The sequence below is a fragment of the Chaetodon trifascialis genome, chromosome 1 (genome assembly GCF_039877785.1).
Source record: "Chaetodon trifascialis isolate fChaTrf1 chromosome 1, fChaTrf1.hap1, whole genome shotgun sequence".
Lineage (NCBI taxonomy): Eukaryota > Metazoa > Chordata > Actinopteri > Chaetodontiformes > Chaetodontidae > Chaetodon > Chaetodon trifascialis.
The window spans coordinates 3,829,314-3,851,632 of record NC_092056.1 but is presented as its reverse complement, the minus strand read 5'-3'; the positions used below and the strand labels follow the sequence as shown (position 1 = coordinate 3,851,632).

The 22,319-nt window shown below is 44.3% G+C and overlaps 1 protein-coding gene across 1 annotated transcript; it reads right to left on the bottom strand.

Moving 5' to 3' along the window:
- Positions 1–1,686: 1,686 nt before the first annotated feature.
- slc6a5 (solute carrier family 6 member 5) lies at positions 1,687–19,357 on the bottom strand. Its single transcript, XM_070959801.1, has 15 exons — positions 19,289–19,357; positions 17,454–17,601; positions 16,628–16,759; positions 16,341–16,514; positions 14,683–14,833; positions 13,870–14,002; positions 12,853–12,987; positions 12,647–12,750; positions 12,003–12,127; positions 11,708–11,820; positions 8,177–8,308; positions 7,744–7,843; positions 4,933–5,033; positions 3,407–3,574; positions 1,687–2,032 (listed from the first exon to the last, which is right to left on the bottom strand). The coding sequence occupies exons 1-15, from the start codon at positions 19,355–19,357 to the stop codon at positions 1,877–1,879; spliced, it is 1,941 nt and encodes a 646-aa protein (XP_070815902.1). The 3' UTR covers positions 1,687–1,876.
- Positions 19,358–22,319: the final 2,962 nt, after the last annotated feature.

Sequence of the window (22,319 nt, the reverse complement as noted above, 5' to 3'; positions counted from 1 at the left end):
CAGTTGGTCAAACGAGGTTAAACCAGTGAAACGTCCTGCATAATCATCACGAGGCGCATTTAAGCAACAGCGAGCAAAAAGCAAAGTGAAGCTGCGTCGAGGTCATCAGGAAGTAGCATCTGATTCTGATCCCTTGCGCCACACTTCCAGACTGCTTCCAATAGCGTTAGGATGGCTCTACTCTCTGTTTCCTATGCACTGAATGCTGTTATTCCCACAGCTACCGGAGTAGTCTGATGGAATCGAGTATACCTGAGACCCTGTTTTCATGAGGACACACAGAGAAGCAAGAGGCATAAGCCTGAAATGGCAAAGAGGTCTCCGGAGCTCTACCACAAACATCAAGAGACAAAGTACACTTCCTGGAAAGGAGGAGGCCTTTTTTTTTTTTTTACTCTAATCCTTATCTACTCACACGTAGCAGCGGCTCCTAACATGGTGTGGATGCGACAACACACACACACACACACACACACACATGACTTGAGTGTAGTTTTTTTTTTTTTAAAGAAGTGACCACTTTGTAAAAGATCTTACACAACTAGCAAGAGAAACATGAAAACACACGCACACACTCTCAATCTCTGTCTTGCTAACTCTCTCCTCTGCCGGAGGCTATACATATATTACTGTATATGTATATATATATATATATATATATATTTATATATTTTATACTCTTACTCTACTGATGTGATGATGCACATTGTAAAGATGGTTTTCACAGATGGCTTGACAAGTTCACAACACATACAGCGATAAATGCACCATCTAAACTATAAGCACAGAGTGACTATCAGGGCAGGTTTTCAGGACTTAAAAGGGTTAAATGGCGACATTATCACCTACTAAAGGAAGGAGAGACTACTCTAGTGGCTTCCTATGTTAAGGAATGTGCTACATTCTAGGATAATACAATAGAGGAGAACAGGAATACGACTCAATAAATAGACAAAGAGAGAGGGCAATACAGATGGTCCCTCAGATTCAGAGAAGAGTTGACTGAGCTTCTGTCACACCGCAGAGTCATCCAGGCCAAAGTGAATCTACTGCAAGTGGTAATCAGGATGCATTTGCTACTCTACAGGGACGTAGGAGGCACAAATTGCAGATCGTGTAATCTATTTTTGACAAAGCAAGAGCGAGAGTGAATATACATATAGACTGCTGGATAGGAACAAAATGTGATACCGGTGCATACTGTGTTTATTTCTCTTTTTTTCTTCCAGAGGCAGTTGATATTATTTGTATTGCAGATGGAATTTTGTACACAGATGGAACAAAACACAGATCCCCGTCGAGCTCATCGAACCGTTGTTTCTCTGTCGCTCAATTTTCTTTTTGTTTTCTTGCGTCTGCTTGCACCAAGATGATTCATTATCTCTACACACAAATATGGTGGCACGCGCACACACAAACGCACAAACGCACGTACACACAGGACTCCATAGGGAGCAGCTACGGTGAGTCTAATATTGCGAGTGCAGTCTGAGCTGTGTCATTTTATGACACAATTTTTCTCTTGGAATAAAGATCCCTGGAAAGGGTTCTGGAGTAATCAGTGGTCATGTGTAGGAGGCAATGATAGGCCATTTACCGAGTACAAAGCAGCAGCGGCGGAGGAGGAGACTCCACCTGGGCAGCCACTCCTCCCTGACAGAGGAGAGGGAGTGGTGCAGAGGAAACCGAGGAAGAGGAGAGGGAGCCCGTTTCCTCACGAAACAGGGAGGAAGACGGGAAGCAAAGAGGATGGCGTACAGACAGGAGAAAAAGGGAAAGAGGAGGAGGAGGGAGAGGAAGAGGTGGAGGTCGCCCAACTCCGGGTGCCCCCTGTAGGGGGTTGGAGATGGCGGGCGAGGTGCTGCCCGAGAGGCTGCTACTGGTAGGAGCCGAGCTGGAAGTCCTTGGGGGGCAGTTTGAGGCCCAGGGAGTTGGTTCCCAGAGGGTCGATCATGTTCTTGTAGCGTTCTCCGCGGTGCTTCATCAGGAAAGGACCCCAGTCGGGCTGAGGGGAGCAGACCAGCTTCAGACGCTGCAAGAGGACAAGCAACACTGTAAACACTGCGTTTATACAGGCCGAGGTGATACGTCCAGTCACATCCGTGGTGCAGGACTGTTCCCTCCCACAGTATCTGGCTTGTTACTGCTCTTACAGTATGTGTGGGATTTTGAACTGAAGGAAGAGGAAGCAAGAGGGAAGTTTAGACAATACAAGATATGTGTGGACAGAAATGAACGTGCAAGTGGATGAAAACAGCAGCATGCACGTGGACTGCATTTATAGAGCAATTTTATCCAAAGAGCTTCGCGATAGGCATCTCATTTCCCCAAACACACACATACTCACCCACCGACAGCTACCATGCAAAGCAGAGGCCTAACCATCAGGGTCAACTGGGGTTCGCTTAAAGACACGTGGACATGCGATGGACCACCAATCATACGATGACCTCTTGCAGATGTTTTGCTTTAAGTGACTTCTGTGTGGTTTGTTGTCGTGTTTCGTAGCAAACCAGCCTCAAATATCGAATATATACGGATCCCCAGCACCTTCAGTCCACGTGTCCACCCCAAGAACAGAAAACCGACCCCCTGTCTGACAACCCCAACTGGCTTGAACGCATTGATGTGAGAAAAAGAGCGTGTGACTGAGGAGCACAGTTTAGTCTCTTTATACCAAAGCAGTATATACTGTAAATGTACCTGACTATAAATCTTAAGGCAGCTTGCTGATGTTCCTGCTTATATTCTATTTACTGCTGAGTGCTCTTTACAATCCTCCTGTTTCCTCCTGTTTGTGCTTCATTTTTTTTCCTTGCATTGCCAACTGTGTCCTCCAGTTGTCTAAGTTTGTTCCTCATCAGAGTCAGAAATGAAAAAACGTCAAATTTTACAAAATGCAAAGAGTTACGGGGCTTTTTCTTGTAAAACATCATCAAAAAATGTGGGCTGTTTTGCAGGAGCGCCACACAGTAACGCCCTAATGTGAGTGGAAACTGTGATGATTATGCATTTATTAGAGCCGGGCAAAGAAAAGAAATGAAAATGTAAAGTTGGAGGACGAGCTGTGATGGAGGCTGCTGTCAGACCTGCTGAAGGAACTGAGACGTTAAGGAGAGAAAGCCACGATCATCATCATCCATTAATCTGAGCATTTAAAAGGGAGCCGCTGGACTCCGAGAAAAATGTCCAAATTAATACTCAGCCAGCAGTCCGCCTTCCCCTGCTAATGAGCAAAGGATGGCACGACTGATCTCTGACTGTGCCTGTGTGTGTGTGTGTGTGTGTGTGTGTGTGTGTGTGTGTGTGTGTGTGTGTGTGTGTGTGTGTGTGTGTGTGTGTGTGAAGCAGACAAAACCTAAACACACGTGAGAGTGTCTCATCACGGCTTTGTCTCAATGACTACCTCGATTAGGGTGCCGGGGGCGAGGTGCATCTTAATGACGAACATGATGGGGATCCAGATGACGGAGCAGATGACCATGAGCCAGCCCAGAACCATGGACCAGGTGGGGTAGGTGTAGTCCTCGTACGTCATCACCTTCCACTGGTACAGACTCAGCCCCAGGATGCCCTGCGCAGACCAGTGAAAGAAAGAAAGACGTCCCTTTATTCGCCACACCACATAGTACATGCACACACGCCATGCTTGGTGAAATTCTTCTCTGCCTTTAACCCATCCTGGTAAGTCCTTCCTCCGCGGCAGACCAGGAGCGGTGGGCTGCCAGCCAACAGCGGCGCCCGGGGACCCAGTTCTTTTCCGTCACCATTGGTCAGGTGGTGATCTTCAGAGGGAGGTTTCATTTAATGGAGGATACCCCAGGTGAACACGGGGAGAACATGCAAACTCCACACAGAAAGGCCCCTTTTTCCTCTCGAGATAAGGTCATGATGGAGGACGCCCTCAGTTCGCCAGGTGGGAATTGAACCCGGGACATTCTAGCTGTGAGGCGACAGTGTTGCCACTGCCCCACCGTGCCACCATGAGCAGTGAGTACAAAAAAAGGGACAGTGAAGCAAGGAAACGTACGTTAAAGAGATGCATTCTGTGTTAAATTCAGATGAAATCCTTACTGGTGGGGATAAAAACAACGGTAATTCTTAATGGCCCAAATCTGTGTTCCCAACTGTGCAATGCCTTTATGCAGTAAAGTCTCGGCTCACGTAGCCAAATCCCCCGCTCCATGCAGAGAAGGCGGTGGATGACAGCGAAAACGAGAGCTTCCCTCTCACCACATGAGCAGTGAGCACAAAAAAGGGACAGAGGTGAAAAAATTCTCCCTCCTCTCTGCAGCGATGGGAAACAAGCAGAATAAAAAGAAGGCAGACAGAAATAGATTAGCCTGAGGTTGCGCATCAATGAGCTCCCACAGGAAATGTGATCTCCCTGGAGAGCAGCAGGATGACCAGCCGGCCCGACCGCGGCTCCATTTGTCATCGTCACCTCTGTTTTGGAGCTACAGTGGCTTCCATTACAATTACTAACATTAATGCCGGCCGGTGTCCCACAGTGACACGCAGGTAAACACTGCAGAGAGGAAATTACGGCTTCTGCTGCGCAACATGTGACAAATAAGCGGCTGTGATAGAGGAAATGCATATGTGCGCTTGCAGCAGCCGAACTGATGTTGCGCTAACCGTTCGGTTGTTGCTGTTTTGAAAAACACAAACAACTTGAGACTCTGTGACATGACGGGAATTAGGAGGAAGAAATGATTTTCGATTTCAGTGTAACAGGAGCAATTTCTTCCCTGTTCCTTCCCAACTGCAAATCAATGAACTTGAAAGGCGGCGGTGGCGGAAATGGAAGCATTTTAAGCTGCACATGTCAGTGTGTGTGTGTGTGTGTGTGTGTGTGTGTGTGTGTGTGTGTGTGTGTGTGTGTGTGTGTGTGAGAGAGAGAGAAAATGAGATGAGCAAAAACAAATATACCGTCAGAATGGTTGGAGTCACAAAGGCCCAGCAGAGTCTCCAGAATCGGTTTGGCTGGAAACCAATCATCATTTCAATGTCCTCGCAAAACCTCTGCAGACCTGCCGACAGGAGGAAGACAAGAGAGGAGAAATAAGGAGGAGAAGTGAGAGAAAGTCAGAAAGAGGAGGCGCAGAGAGTGACCTGGGTTTAATAAGGTTCTTTAAAAAAAAAAGAAAAAGAGGGGGGCGGCAGATTCAATCCATCCTTACGAGTGTGTGTGTGTGTGTGAGAGATAGAGAGAGAGCGAGGGGGTGAGAGAGTATCAGTTTCTGTCGTCCCCGGGAAAAGCGAGGGAGCAGATGGCTTCATTCCTCTGCTGTTATTGACGGATAACAGTGAGTGACATGAAGAGGCAGAGTCACACAATCATTTCAATGTGTCACCTGTACTGATGCTCCGACAAACCGGAGGAGAGCAGTTTGCTCTGCTCCTTGCTAACAGGCCCCTGACACACACCTGAGGTCTCTGCCTGTGTGTGTGTGGGGGGGGAGGTGGGGGACATGTACATTACAACAGAGACATCTAGTGGCCACATCTGGAATGACACACAGCAGAGGAATGAAGGACTTTTTACACTCCAAAAGACAAGAATTCAGTGTTTTGTCCACATTGTTTTCATGTCAGAATAGAAAAGTACAGTGGCCGACAAGGGCAAACGCGCCGCAAACGGCAAAACGCTGCAAACACAGGAATGATGCAAAGCCAAAAACACATGAACACATAAAACAAATGCAACGCTGCAAAAAAAAAAAAATGTTGCAATCACAGAAACGAAGCAGAAGCAAAAACTTACAAACACACGAAACAAATGGGAAAGAAAAATGCTGCAAATATCAAAACACACACAACCCCAAAACAACTGCAAGAGACAAACGCTGCAAATTCACTCCACAAAACGGAAGTGCGCCAGGCCACTAGGGGGACTCGACCGGAGGGATGGACCGGTCCTGTAGGACCAGACCACAGAGATATAAAGAGTAGACGCCGCATCGACCGCTACTGCCTATCGGCGCTGACGAGCCGTGGGGCCGCCATCTTGGACCGGTCACCCGCTCCACTCAGTGCTGTTTCGTTTCTGTGATTGCAGCATTTTTCTCTTGCAGCATTTTTCTCTTGCATTTGTTTTATGTGTTTTTGGCTTTGCGTCGTTCCTGTGTTTGCAGCGTTTTGCCATTTGGGGCGCGTTTGCCCTTGTCAGCCACCGTAGAAAAGCCTCTGAAATTATTAATTATACACTTGTTAGTATTCAAAGTACTATTAAAAAAAATTCTACAATCAGATTTTTAACCCATCATGGCACAGGTGAAACAACTGGGAAGAGACTCTGCAGCAGCACTGTTTGCAGGTTGTTAAGAAAATTAAAATAATCCTATTTTGTGCACCTATGACTTTTTTTCTTTCTGCCGTGGTGTCAAAAGAGGTATCGAGTCACAGTTTTTATACTAGTCGTGTATCAAAATGTAAAATCCTGATATCATGAAACAGCATTAAATCCTCATGTGACCATAAAACTCTGCTCAGATCCAGACTGAGCTCCTTTTTAAAGAGCCGCTCATTAGTCATGATTTGCTTTATGAAGCCTGTAAAAGTGATTCTATACTGTTATCTGTGGCTCTGGAGGAGCTTTGTCGCGTGTCTCATTTTTGAGTTTTCACCGAAAGCCAGCGTCACAGTTCTGATGGCTTTTTATCAGTTTTTCTCATTTTATAACTGTTTTCTTTTATAACTTAGTGATTTTATGATCTGTTTATTATTTAGCTGCCTTCATGAAGCATTTTTGTAACATATTATTATTATTATTATGGCTCTCTGACTTTTCCTTTAGTGTCACCAGCATTTAAAATACATAAAGACGTCCGTGCTTCCTGCAGGATGAACTTGAATTGGAAATTCTTTTTTCATTTAAGTTTTTAATATTTGTCTATTTTTATATTTTGTACTTTTATGTTTTTCACTATCACTGCATTTCTGTCATTAACTGTATGTGTTTTAGCTCACCTGCAAGCCAGATTTCTATTATTTTGGGATAATAGTGATGCTGAAGTTGATATTTGAGAGAGCTAATTTTACTGAGGTTGTTCATGCTGCTCAGAGACATAAAGAGTGACTTCCTCACAGTCTTGTCTTTGCTGACCTCCAGTGGTTTAACTTTCCACTTGCTGCAGTGATGAACAGGTGGACTCAGGACATGAATTTATGAATCCTACAATACTCTGCTGCTGATTGGCTTACCCTGATATTCTTAACCTACTCCTAACCAATCATCACTCCTCATGTCTAAATCTAACCAACCCAACAATGAAGGCAATTGACACTAGCCAATCAGATTCTCAGTACAGCAGGTCAACAGTGAAACGCTGCTTTTCAGCTTCATATTAAGCTGTTTGTTTACCTCGTGATCCCTCTAATGTCTCCTATAAGAACAAAACCATCAGCATGTTGCGCTTATTGACTATTGAACTTTAACTCTGCACATTCAACTTTAATCTGCATCTTAATTCTAATCTATTTTTCATCCCGTTTTACTTATTTTTTATTTAATACAGCAGCTTCTATGCACATTTTTAGAACAGTGTTTTTGTTATCTACCTCAGCTTACTCAGCTTTGTGTAAATTATGTGTATTTTATGATGCATGAATTGCTGCTGCGACGCTACAATTTCCCTTAGGCCAGTGATCAAGTGCTCTAGTGACCTCTAGTGGCCACTAGCAGGGTTTCAGGCTTTCAGCCTAATTGTTTGAAGGTCGAGCGATAGAGCAGGATCTCACCGTAGAGGTAGGAAATCCCCACCAGCTCGAAGATGGCAATGATGACCAAAGAGTAGGAGGCTGCGTATGTGTCCACCAGCTGCAGCATGAACATCCCACTCTGTCACAAACACACACACAAACAAAATATTACACAGTTCAAGGCTTTTTCCTGCAGTGACACCCCTCCTCCTGCACGTTTCTACACCTCCGACTCGTCCACGGTCTTTAACTTTCGCACTGACTTATACCAGATCATAAGAAATGAAATGAATCCTGCTCTGAAGCTCCCTGGTGGGATTTTAATAAGCCTCAGCCTCTTGTTCCACTCGCTGGGCCTGTCGTCTGAAGGCCGCAACATGCAGAAATCTGTCGGCTTATTCAAAGACAGAGTCCCACGGTGCGGCGAGAAAGCCAAGCGTCCCCCCTGTGCGGCACCAGCGTGTGTTTTTACCTCTGTGATCATGGGAAATCCCAGGATGAAGAAGGAGACGCAGCAGACGAGGGTGAAGAGAGGTTTGTGTTTCCTCAAGTATTTGGGGAACTCGTCGGACACAGAGGTTACGATGGTCTCAATGGTGGCAAACTGGAAAAGAGGTGAGTGGGAGGAAGGAGGGAGGAAATGAGAGGCGGTGTGAGGAGAGGGAAAAGCCATGTTTAATGATGAAAGATATTGAATCACGACACTGTTCAAATCTGATTTTGCTTGCAAAAATATCAGGAATCATATTAGATTCTGTTAAATTATAATAAAAAACCTGCATGTAAGGCTTCAGGCTAACTGGAGACACATCCCAGCAGATTCTGACTGACTGTCTGAAAATTGTTCAGTCAGGCCAGTTTGCAGCAGCTGAACGGCCTCCAGTCAGCAGGTTCGCCTCGTTTGCATCCGAGCAGCAGCGGCTGTCAGAATTCACCATCCACTGTTCGTCTCCAATTCACCCAACGAACACATTTTCACTGTTACTTCATTTATGTCCAAAACAAAGAAACAACATTATCCTAATCCCGAGCAGGAGAAGATTTGTAAACAAATCAGTGTTAAGGATTTCGATTACGATGGAGCCTGCTGACAGGTGAAGTCTGTCCGCAGATTAGAAAATGTAGCATGGCGGTAAAAGGGGTTGAGAGCCCAGAGGACGGCGTGGATGAAAACACAAACAGGCAAAGTGAGGGAGGTTGGTAAACTCTGTGTGTGTGTGCTGTGGAGACACATTGGCAGTGAGCTATCTGCCACTTCCCCGCTCCTCGCCTTCCTCCTGAGCTCCCAAAACTAATTTCCCGTCAACATCCCAAGCCCATTACCGCCGCGCTGCCTTCTACAACAAAGCCACCAGGCCTCTCCTCTGAGCCGCCGCTGCCAAGGCAAAGCAACATCATCATTTACTGTTACTGTTGACTCGTGTCTTAATGTGCCACTGTGCCCTCTGCTCCTCTGCTCGCCTCAGAAGCGTCACGGTGCACTTGAAGGAGCTGGTGTTTTAGCTGGAGCTGTTTGCCCGGGATTGTACCTGGAGGCGCTCGGGACCTCGAGAACGTCCCGGAGACTGAAGTGTTTGTTCGCCCACGTTACAGGAGGAATGAATCAGTGCGGCAACTGACAGAATTAGACTTTTGTAAAGTGGGTTCTACTGAAAAGGGCTCACGTTAAAGCTGCTTTCATCGATTCTTTTGGCATCTTGGGGACGGCAGAGCAAAGCAAAGGCACAAAGCTGACACGCCGGGAAGCGAGTATGGTGATATTAGCACAAACAGCTTATTTACACACCCAGCAGACACATTATCACTCATTTCGTGTTTGTGGCGACCTGATCGATGGCAGCTCAATATTCTCTCTCTTATTAGCTTTGGTGTCCACCAGCTCCTGAGGGAAATCTCTTTAGCTGCTAAATGCTCCATGTTATTCATTAGCTAATTGCTAACTCCGCCTGTTTGCTGTGTGGTTGTTAATAAGAGCGTCTTTCCTGAATGCAGCCCGCGTGCCGCCGAAAACCAGGTTTACGAGAGCAACTAACTTTCTGATAATTCACTCTGGGTTTGTCTCCATGAGCGAAACCTCTCACATTACGCTCATCTGATTCAATGTTAGTGTAAAAACATTTCTTGTTGCAGCTTTAAAAGTGTGTAAAATGATGGTTTGCAATATATTTCTCTTAATCAAAAGAATTTAGAGCGTAAACAAGATTCAAATAGATGCTTTTGTTTTTAAAAGGAGTCTGGTGTGTTTGGATTTAGCAGTCAGAGATCATATTTATCGCCTGTAAAAGCTTTGTAATGGTACTCCTAGTGGGTGAAATAGCATAATTTGAGCAACCTATTGAGAGGTGGCAGACGGTGTAACGTCAAATTCAGGACAGACTGCGATGTTGACTGTATTTTATTCTGAAGGGTCTTTCGTCTTGTCCTTTTGGTTTATTAGGAATTAAGATGAACAACTGCTCCAAAACTGAGATGATCTGCAGGAGAGTGTGCCACTGCAATTATTATTGATTTTAATAATATTAAATTACAACAGATTCATAAATTGAGTGATGAAAACAATTTGAAAATGTAAATGTTAAAGCATAAACTCACTCTGAGTTTATGAATGGATCATTTAAATCAAATTTTAATCTGTACCTGCTTCACAGAAACCAAAAACTGTGACTAAAGCAACGTATTTAGACAGAAAACAGTCAAAAACGTCCTCACCCACAGTCTGATGATGCCTTCAAACACTCATTTGGAGCTTGGAAGCTGGAACCGCCGCACATAAATGTAACGTAGGCCTGCTTTAACCACACTTAAACTTAGATTTACTTCAGTCTTGTTCCAAAACTTTAAGGTCAACTTAATCTCCCTCACTCCAATCACAGACCCCCCTCTGCTCAAGTACCCGGAGAGCCCGAGCACTTCAGCTGAAATCAGTCGCAGTGGGTGGCGTGTACGGGTAATTATGTTAATTGGGTCAATGTGCGCAGCGTTTATACATAGCTGGATGGTGCTACTAAAGTTCAGTGTTTACTTTGGAGCAAACAAAAGTCAAGAGACTCTAGATACTGACACACAGACTGTTGTGAAACACAGAGATCTTCAACAGAAACATTATTTTCCTACAAACCATTATCTGAAAAGTGGCAGGTAGAAATGCAAACTGAGCGGTGACACTCGTGTGTATGATTTCACTGACTGTATTCAGTGTATTGATCTAAGACTAATCCAACCCTTAAAAACTCAAAACTTAGAGCTCTGCGTATGAATGTTTCTTGACTTTAGCACTGAATCAAATGAGTATGCATCATGTGAAAGTAGGTTGTTTGCAGCGGCAGACCCACAGAGAATTGTTCGCAGCTCTGCAGCTCTACTGAGCCCTTTAGCCTCTGTTAGCTCATTGTTTTGGTTTGTTGTTGTTTGCTCTGTCTGCCGGATGTGCAAAGGTGGGTAGGTTCGGAAATCATCTGCCCCCGAGTGGCCAAAAGAAATCACTTTTAAGAAGCAGGTTTGTTTTCTTGCCCAGATCTAGATGACAGACTTCACATCACTTTCATCCTTATATCCATTAAAGAGTGATCAAATCTGTGGTTTGCTTAGCTCAGATCTGACAAGCAGGAGGTAAACAAGATCAACAACTGCAGCACCGTCGTACATGTTGTTCATTCCTCTTTTAACATGCGCTGGAAGGTGGAGTTCTGGATTTAGGAACAGTTAGCGTTAGCACAGAAGCTATTTCTGGACAAACTGAACAAAACAAGACACAATGTGTCACTTAGAAAAACTAGAGTTGTTGAAGCTAAGCTAACAGTTTCCCTCTGCTTCCAGTCTTTGTGCTAGGCTAAGCTAATCACATCCTGGAATCATGTGGTACAGTGAAGAACTGTAAAATATCCTTACTTAAGACTTCCTCATTTTTATTATGGGGACATATGATAGTTATAGATATACAGCAACGCGCGCGCACACACACACACACACACACACACACACACATTGAAGGAGCAGTGGTTACCATGGTATCCAGGCCAAGAGTCAGGAGCATGAGGAAGAAGATGATCGCCCAGAAAGGTGACAGGGGGAGTCTGGTCAGAGCTTCTGGATACACCACGAACGCTATGCCTGGACCTGACACACACACACACACACACACACACACACACACACACACACACACACACACACACACACACACATATGAGGGTGCGCACACAGCATCTCCACAGCAGGTAAAACCTTTTAACTTGCTCAGGTGTGTTTCAGTGAGCAGCGCCGGCCCGATGCTGCTGCCTGCTGGTTCGGTATCTTACCTTCGTCTGCCACCTTCTCTATCGGCACTTTCAACTCATGTGCCATGAAACCAATGACCGAGAAGATGACAAAACCAGCAAATATACTGGTGGCACTGTTTGTACATGTCACTATAACAGTATCCCTGCAGGGGAAAAGAGGAAAGAGAGAAACAGAGGATGAATGAGCAAATATTTGCTTTAGTTACTGAAATAATGCAGCAATAGTAAAAACATGCTACATATAACACGTGATATATAAAACGATGAAGCTCTTTTATTTGAGACAGGTCATCAGTCTTGTGTACACACAGATAAGAGATGCAATGGCGCCCTCTGGTGGCAGGAATATATACTCTGCAAATAGGGGAATTTATATACCACATATTTGAACAAATTTCACCACACAAGCCCAAATATTTTGTGTTTTGCAGGAGTTTCCAATAAAAATACTTTTATAGGTTTTGAACTTAGTGAGAGTGTGATAAATAAAATATGTTTCCATGATTTTAAACAGAGGGGGAACACTTTGAGAGAAAATGAAAGAAACACTGAACTGCTGGCTGCAAAGAGTGCCATTTATTACTGACATTTCTACCAGACATACAGATACAGTGTCATGTGTCCACGGTGCCAGAAGCATGGTTTACCTTTTGTGTGTTTACCTGTAGCAGTTATTGTGGAACTTATTGTAGGAAGAGAGAGTGATGAGGCCTCCCCAAGCAGCCGACAGAGAGAAGAAGATCTGAGTGGCTGCATCTTTCCACACCTGACGGAGAAAGAGAGGAAGAGCTGCAGGGTAAAGAGCCGGAAAAGACAAACAGGGCAAAAAGCGCATTGCGGTTGAATTAAACCAAGGGCCGTCAGCTACCTTTGCATCATTCAGCTTCTCCCACTTTGGTGTGATAAAGTAGAGGATGCCGTCGAAGGCGCCGGGGAGGGTCACTCCTCTGATCAACAGGATGACCAGCACCACGTAGGGAAATGTGGCGGTGAAATAAACCACCTGAGCAGAGAGGAGACAGGTGTATGCATGACATATTCATTGGACTTTTAGACATTTTCCCAGTCATTATAGCATCAAACCTAAATTTAATCCAGCAGCTCCAGCTTTGACATTTAGATCATGATCACAAAGCAAATGTGAGGTTCCAGAATAAGAGGTGCCAAAACATTTCTGTAGCAGCGTCATGAAATAAAGTAAATACATGACAAATGATGCAAATCTATTGGTGTAATCTAAACAGTTTTAGGCCAAAGGAGGTCTCTAAATGTTAACAGTGTATGTCACATCTACGTCCACAAGAGGGCAACATTATACAAGGATTCACTCTGAATGAGCTCTCAGCCCTCGGTGCAATAAGTGTGAGGAAGCCTCCATCAAGCACAGATGAAACAGTTCTATACAGTATAAAGTTATTGCATCCAGCATGAAGTCTATCCCACAATCCACTGCAATGCAAAATCATTGTGGTTAGATGGTGCAGGCGGGCAAGCTAAGGCTAGAACTCCTGTCCACAAAGTCTGTTAATTATCTGCTTTCAGTGCCTTTCATTGGCACAGCTGCACTGTGGACAGCTTGCAGTAAAAAAGGTTTCCATTATCACACCATTCAGGCTATTGTGAAGTGATAAATAACTGTACGTCTAAGGGTAAAAAACAAAAGCTGACATTCAATGAAATACAACTTGATATACACACACGTCAATTTACAGATTAAAAAAATCTCATTCAGAGATGAGTGAATCTGCACATTTGACTAACTTAGCGGTGGATGCAGAGTGGAACAGATCATGAGACCCGACCCAGGAAACACCACAGTTTTTCCTCCACAGCTGGCCAAAGGTGCACACTGTAGACGCCATCAGAGGAGTCTGTGCTTTCTTACCTTTCCTGATGACTTGATTCCTTTGGCTAAAGAGGCATAAACGATGAGCCAGGCCAGGAGCAGACAGCCTGCCAGAGGCCAGCGGATGTCTCCTGGATATTCAATCCCTTTAGAGATGTGCAACACATTGTACCTGCAGGTGTGATTCAAACAGCAAAACTCAGCCTGAAAACAGTCAAGTAACAATGATGTAATGTAGACCAAATCATCTGCAAACTGCAAATTCTTCATTTCATCAAGATCTTTTTGTTTATTGTTGAATCCTGCACGTCTTCATTTTCTCACTGAGATTATCTTCCAAGGCAATAAGATGATTTCAGCCCGTCTCAGCATAAATCATCTTAATTCAAGAGATTGACTTATTCTGCCTCAAGATTTTATTGAATGTAACTGAAACAAGTCGCATTTGTTTTGTAGTCTGTACAAGAGTTGTAGCTGTAGCACCTACTGGTAATAGTTTCACTGCAGTAGCAGATTGTTTTAAGAAAAGGTGATTTTTAGCAGAATGTATTTTGCAGTAAATTGTGTTGTAAAAGTCCAGTTTTGGGGGATTTCGGGAGAATTTTGGTTCACACGTGTGCTCTGTGAAACCCTTTCAAGAGCAACAGGGCTGATAAATTTAAAAGTAAAAATGAAATTATGACCAAGCCTGGTCTTAGTGCCTGTGCACCTTTAGCTGCAGCCAGATAAAGCTTTTTGAAAGGCCTTAAAAAGCCAAACATCTCCACGAGAAGGCTGAGAGTCATATCAGGTCTAACTTTGTTTTCTACGAAGCTTAAATTCTCCTTCAGCTGTTTTTCATGACGCACTCACTTGAAGTACTCCTCACTGGGGCTGACGTAGGTCTTGTTGCCGTCCACAGTCATGTTTATCAGTTTGGTCAGGTTTCCCACAGCGTTTGCGGACAGACAGAAAGTGGAGTTCTTGATGGAGGTGATATTTCTGTCCCGCAGGATGCACGTGTCTGTTCCAATCAGAAACCAACACACGTCAGCTGGGAGAGACTGGCAGAGTGCTGCTGTGGGACAGAGCTTACTGTGGGCTCAGGCTTTCGCACTGAAAGCGAAGCTGGAGCGAACAGATGGATCTGATTCGGAGAGAGGAGGACTGACAGGAGGCTGCAGTGTGGATCCTCACTGAGAGTCAGATCCAGCTGTGCTACATTCAGATTTTTGTTCTTTTTGATGTGTAGCCACACATTAATAATCTACGTCTCATTTCATATATGTTGGGAAATGAATGATAAGAAAACCTGCTTTGCTTTTGGCACTTTTTAGTGAAGACACACCAAACAAAATGTGGAGATAAATTAGCTTTTTTTTTTAGAATAGGACATTTTTTTTTTATAAATCCTGCATAATAAATGCAGATACAGAATGTATGTACAATTTCTTCCTCCAAATTCAAGACAAAATACTGACTAAAACTCTCTCCAAACAAAACAATTACTCAACCAATCAGAGACAGTTTTCTGTAAATAAACAGCATTGTGAAAATAAATAACACAAACCATTGATCCTAATGTGATAGCACCACAAAACATGGCCTCAAAAACTGCTTTTTTAAATGCAAAAATATGAAAACTACAGTTTCTAAACATAAGTTTTGCAGGGCTTTTGTGTCCAGTTATAAAAACATTTGTACTATTTCGTCCACCTGCTCCATGAACACATACGATGTGACCATATTAATATATTACAGGTCACATAATTCAAATATTAATTACTTTATGGATGATTTGATTATAATTTTAAGTTACCTTCTAATGCTTTTCTTATTGACAGTATCTGTCCTTTTTCTTGGGATGAGAGAGTGGTCGAGAGGCCACAGTGTTGAATGGGCCTGTAGTTCACGCAGCAGCCGGCAGGGGTCAGTCTCGGGCTCACTGCAGCACTGCAGCAGCTCAGCCAGTACAGTAAATTTGTCAAGCAAGCAGTTTTTGTGCTGAATTCACAGAATTGCTAAAGGCAAATATTTCACGAAACGAAGGGAGTTTCGATATTTATTCGACGCAGATCGGCATCAGACACCTCCGTGACTCTGCACGCACATTTTCCCACAGTCAAAACCCGCAGTTTCATTAAAAATCAGACTAAGACAGACTGCTTCCCCTGAATACTGCAGCTTCATCGGATTAAAAACGCAATCATCTGACGTTATCACAGAGAAGAAGAGCGGAACAAACGGAAAATGCGTGTTTCTGCGCGCGCGGGCCCTCCTTTCATATTACCGGCCTGTCTCATTGAAGATGGAGCAAACAGATGGAGTGAAGTGCTCTGAATTTCAAGTGTTTTTGGGAGTGAGAACACTGCAGAGATCACAGGTCAGGATTCATTATACTGCAGGACACCTCGGCTGAGGCAGTCATGACGCATTGCGCATTGAGGAGAGAGGTGCTTCTAGTGTGTGTGTGTGTGTGTGCGTGCGTGTGTGTCTGTGTGTGAGTGAGTGTGTGTGTGTGTGTGTCTTACCTAACAGCAGCATGTCTTTGTCCTTACATTCCACCGTGTTCCACTCATTCCTACAGTTAGCCCATGGCAGTGAGCCCTTCAACGAAGCGAACAGGTAGTACAGTGTCCAGCACATTATAATATTATAGTATATGGCTATCAAGACAGATATTATCAACATGGCAATCCCGCAACCTAAAATAAATAAATGAGACGAAATATATAAATTACTCTTAAGAAAAGTAGAGAACCGGTAATGATAAGAATTATTTTTGAATTGTTCTAGTGGATCAGCTGTGGCAGGTTACCTTGCAGAGCTGGGATGCATTTCCACACTGACACGGGCCCCTGGCTGGCAAACTGGCCCAGGGACACCTCCAGCAAAAAGATCGGGATCCCGGCAATGCCCAGCATTGTCAGGTAGGGGATCAAAAAAGCTCCTGCAAGGAAAGAGACAGCAGGCTACAGAGCGCAGCTACAGAGGCAGCACAGCCCGAAACTAAGCTTTAAAAACAATAATAATGATGAGAAGAAATGGAAATTAAGATACATGTAGCCTGCACGTGTCTGCGTGTCACCTGCTCATATGTAAACAACACACAGTATGGATCATTACATTGATTAATGAATTAAAATCATCAATTATCTGTCAATGTCAACTGAACAAATTCTTATTATTATTATTATTATTATTATTATTATTAGCAGTAGTAGTTGTACAGTTAAATAACAATAATAATAATAATAATAACAACGATAATAATTGGTTATTATTGTTACTATTTATATCAATAGTATTATGGTGGGTCCATATTATTATTATTATTATTATTATTATTATTACTACTACTACTACTATTATTATTATTATTATTATTATTATTATGTGGCAGTTTTCACGTCTATCGAAATTATGTAAGAATATTATTTTGTCTTTTTTCGCTTTTTTCTATGAGATTAATCACTGAAAATAATCTTCTTTTTTTTAAAAATCACAGTATTTGTCAGACACACTGGAATACACATATCAAGCAATAAGATTATATAAGAAATAATTCAAAGCCGACTTGAAAAACGAGGCAAAATTCGATTTTCTGAGCACACTTTTCGTTTGTCTCTGTTAAAAACTCTTACCTCCACCATTCTGGAAGGCAAGATAAGGGAACCTCCACACGTTCCCCAGTCCCACCGCATAGCCAACCATGGACAGAATAAAATCCAGTTTATTGGACCAGTTTCCTCTGGCCTTATTCTCATCTCCCCCTTCGTCATCATCTTCAGTCTAAGAGGGAAAAAATAATATAAATTCATCCTCTAAGATAAAAACTCCACTTTAGTCCCACCAGACTCCAAGTTAAAGCACCAGAAAAATAATAATAATACAGCTCTGATTCTGGGCCTGATTTAATAATCAGTCAACAACCACCAACGAGATCCATCCATCCTCTCTTTAGAAAAGCACACACACATTTTACTGACACAAAGAAATCCTGATACATTCATTTTAAAATAAAAATAAAGGCCATTTGCTGAATAAATACCCGATTACTGGACTCCCTCGCGTTAATTTCATTCACGATTACAGATGAGGTTAATAATCAGAGTTCAGCCTGTGTTTTAAACTCATCTTCACATTCAAGGGCCCTTTATTACCACAAAGCCGCTTGAAAAGATCCAAAATCTCACACGCAATGATAGAAATGAAACCTTGATGGCCAACTGATAAAACGACAGAACGCTGCCAAAAATGCGTAATTACAGCTGCGCCGCAGGATCTGAGCAAATTCATAAAGGGAGCTGCGTGAACGTGCATGGGAATGTGTGTGTGTGTGTGTGTGTGTGTGTGTGTGTGTGTGTGTGTGTGTGTGTGTGTGTGTGTGTGTGTGTGTGTGTGTGTGTGTGTGTGTGTGTGTGTGTGTGTGTGAGGGGTGGGGGTTCCCTCGCGGGGATTGGAAACAGTCCGCAGTCTCATGTGATACAGTGCTGCCCATCAGCCGGATAACACCTGGGCTTCTGGGCCGTACCAAGTGCGTCTGCTGGGAGCAGGGAGCACCGAAAATACCGCGAGAGCGTGATTTAATCCTCGTTATCGTTAATCGAGGTAACGTTGGAGGCTGGGAGCAGAAATGGGTTCATATGTGAAAAAGACTAACAGTTTGGTTCAGGACTAATGTTCCCTCTGCTCATCTGATAATTCACCACGCTGTTTCCTAAATAATGCTCCCGTTTTGTTTCAGAGATGTTTAGCTGACATAAGCGGTGCCATCAAAAAGTTTTGATGGCACCTCAGATTGGTGCAGAGGGCTCGGGACGGGACGCTGCGCAGACCAGGATCCACCCACAAAACTGGTCCTGTAAAGGAACGCGTCCATGCTAACATCTATGTGAATGGGTGGGCTGGTTCTTTACATGCAAGAATGCACAATTTATAGCCACATTTTCTGTCCAAGCTTAAGGTAAATGAACCACTGTCACGTGGCTTTGTGGCAATATTAATATAAGAGATGAGACAACAATCATCAAATCACTCACTCCGCGGTCTTTTCGGGGTTTAAAATAAAAACGATTCTCAAAGCATTTGGATAATGAACTATTGGTCAATGTTAAGGCCTCATAATGATTAGACTCTTATCTGACTGTCAAGCCACAAGCATCCACTGATTCAGCCCGAAGTTGTCGGGCTGCAATCGAACACTTTTTACGCACAAACCAGCTTCTACAGAATCACGTCGCTTCAGCTCAGCATCACAGACTCTCCATCACACATCAGCAGATCTACTAAAGCTCTGCATGAAGGTAAGAGCATCCAGAGGTTTGCACCTTCCCTGTTTGAAGGCAGCAGGTTAATCCAGGCAGCTTTCTTATCAGCGCCACGCGGAAACATCCACACCGCACCTGCAGCCTGCCTCTCCGCTCTCAGACCAGCCGCCCGCGCTCCGTTAAGGAAACGGTTCATTTAGCTGACTTACCCCCGTCACGGTGCCGGGCTGAACAGACGTGTTCCCATCTGTTCCCAGTATGATGGTGGTCTGACTCATAGCCGTCCAGTTGGCCGCGGTGTTGTTCTGCTCCGCGGTGGCCCGGAGCGGGTCGCCATACTGGACGGACCCCGCGCGGGCCGAACCAGCGGAATCCTTCCTGAAGGCCGAGTTGGCGGCCACGGATCCAGGGACCGCCGGTGGAGTGCTTTTAAACGTCCCATACGCTTTATTGCTGTCCAGTTCTCCCGGTTTATTTTCCGTGGGACAAAAAGTTTTGCTCTCATTGCACGGAGCTGGCGGCTGAGGCGCCGGGTGATGGTGAGGGGCGGCCGGCGGGCACGAAGCCGTGTTGTCCGGTTTGTTTGTTGTAAGTCCCGCAGCTCCGTCGGGCTGCTGCGTCGGGATGTAGCCGGTAGGAGCGCTGGCCGGCTGTTTGGCCATTTCTCTCTGGTCAGAGAAATCCTGGAACATGAGTGACAGATCAGCAAGACAAAAGGCAGCAGGACGGCAGAAAGCGTGAAGCTGTGAGGCTGCTGCAGCCCATCTCTGCTCTGGGACTAAAAATGCTCACTCGTCTTTCTGCACCGGTTTTCTGCAGCATGTTCTGGCTCTGGCTGCTCTGTATTTTCAGCTCACAGTCCACCGGGTGTGTTGGTGTCTGTGTGTGTGCGAGTGTGCGTGTGTGTGTTGGAGGGAGGGGGTTGCTTTGCTTCTCCAGTTCTCGCTTTCTGCAAGATTCTTTAATTTTACGCCCCATTTCCCCCTCATGTCATTCAGCCACACACATCCACTGATTTTTATGGGCAATAGACAAGCTGCTGCGGGTCTCTCGGTAGCTCCGCTTTCCCCGGCAGGCATGCAAGATCACCGGCGTTACAGCAGTGAGCGGACCCGGGGCGGCGGAATTGCAAATGACTCCCTGAAATTTAGCTTCGAGGGGGGCGGGAAAGCAACCGGAAAAACCTCCAGCTTCCAAAAGAAAGGGTGGAGGTTTGTTAAAAACAAAAACGGATTGATTAATGCTCAGTTGTGTTGTTAATTAATGAGAAGAAATAACTGCACCTGGCTGCAATCGTTTCCGTTTTAAAAGAAAACGAAAATATTAAAAAAAAATAAAAAATAAAAAATAAAAAAGGAAAGATGGATTAGCATTTAACTTTTGGTCAATTTTAACTTTTAAAAAGTCAGAGCACAGTCTTCCACAAGATGCAAAAACAGGCGGATCGGTGACCAAATGAAGTAAAAAAAAAAAAAAAAGTTTTTCATGTGGAGCCGCGGCTGCATTTCAGCACCGTGGACAGCGCGAGCACCTCAACGCGCCAAAGTGCTTTAAATAAAGTGTCAAATTTCCACGAAAACAGCTCAGAAATACTTCATAACAGAGTCGAAACCGCAGGTGGAAAGGTAAAGAAAGTGTTTTGGGATACTTACCATTTTTTGCAGGTCCCTGCTGGCAGGATGGAGAGAGCTGTAAAAAGACGTAGAGAGGACTGGAAGCGGACTGGCTGTAGCCGCGCAAAGCACCAAGTGCAAAGCTTTTCTACAGCTCCGTGGGAAAGACCGGAGTTTGCGTCAGTGCAGAGCAAGGTGCCCTTCGCGTGACATTTTCTTGATAATAGGAGTTTGATAAATCATTGGCCTTGGATTCGGATTTTTAAAGGGACAACCGGTGCCAAGAGGACGGGGGCGCGTGTGTGCGTGCGTGAATTGTGTGCGCTCTGGTTACGCAAGGTGCACGCGTGAGCTCTGGACGTACCCTTTCAAAGCTGATTAATACACTTGTCTCCAGGGATGTGCAGGATGCTTCCACACAAACACAAAATACATGGACGCATCCCACACGAGCACACACAGCTCGTTTGGGACAAAGATTTTTACGTCTGGGCTATAATTAGGAAAGATTTAACACATCAGAATGCGTGCGGGTCTAAATACTGTTTGCAGTCTGCTGAGTCTGGTTGCTTTGGTACAGTTAAAATTACAGTAGCCACTGATGCACTTGCAGTCCAAAAGATTCTTGGTTTTATTAAAGAAAAAAATAAAAATCCTGTCTTTTCCGTCATCAACATTTAGGCCTGCGAATGCGAATCAGTTGTCGAAGTGTTTATTTAAGCTGTTAAGTATCGAGGAGGGCTGCTATTCTTTATTATACACACATATACCACAAATGTAATTTTGACAAGTTGTAAAAGTCAGACTGTTAAAGACTAAGTGCTACAAATGGTCTGAACTATAAATAGTTTTTTCCACTTGACGGGTTTTACGCACGGCGCGCTCCAGGCTCTATACGTTCCTTCGTGCGTCACCGATAGAAGCATTGATCAAGTTAAAAAAAAAAAAAAAAAAAAGTGGGCGAGGTCTTTATAAAGCTACTCATTTGTTAAAGTCTTACGCAAGAAGGAGGCTTCTTTTTTCTGAAATCACGTGCGTCAGGAGGAACCGGAGCCAACCACTGGAGCCTGGGCTGGAAGCGGTGACAGCGGAGGGGAGAGAAAGGTGCCATACTGGAGATTTTGAAACACTGCATTGCGCATTGTCCAAGGCTCCCTTTGCACGGATAATGCACGTGGAAGTCCTGTGTGTGGTGATTTATCCAAAAGCTGAATCACACGGGCGACCTCCTCTGAGTCAACAGTTAATGAGACCTGATCAATTAGAAACAGTTGTATCATGAGGCCTCCGTACAGACGCAGTGAGCGGAGGAGGAGCTGAAGACAAAGCACACACACGCACGAACACACACAGACACACACACACACACGGGAGGGGATTTAATTTTTAATTTCGCATAAAACGTTTAATCTTGACGCATCGCAGCCTCATGAACATATTTTTTGCTAAATAAAGCGAATAGCTTCGGCCCTCTCCTCAGACCGCTCCTACGTTGGACTCTTTGGTCAGAGCTGACAGTCCAATTAGAAACGCGTTAATGAAAATAACCAGGTGGGTGTGTGCGTCGTTGCTTAGGAACCACGTTGTTTAGGTAGCCAGGCTACTGCTTCAGAACAGAAGATGAAGA

What these genes read in the sequence shown, in the direction of transcription:
- slc6a5 (XM_070959801.1), bottom strand. Translation starts at nt 19,357, where the DNA reads ATGAGTCAGACCACCATCATACTGGGAACAGATGGGAACACGTCTGTT. An exon ending in GAATCAAGTCATCAGGAAAG is followed by an intron (nt 12,988 to 13,869) that starts GTAAGAAAGCAC and finishes CTCTCTGCTCAG; the next exon opens with GTGGTTTATTTCACCGCCAC. An exon ending in GGGGATTTCCTACCTCTACG is followed by an intron (nt 5,034 to 7,743) that starts GTGAGATCCTGC and finishes TCCTGTCGGCAG; the next exon opens with GTCTGCAGAGGTTTTGCGAG.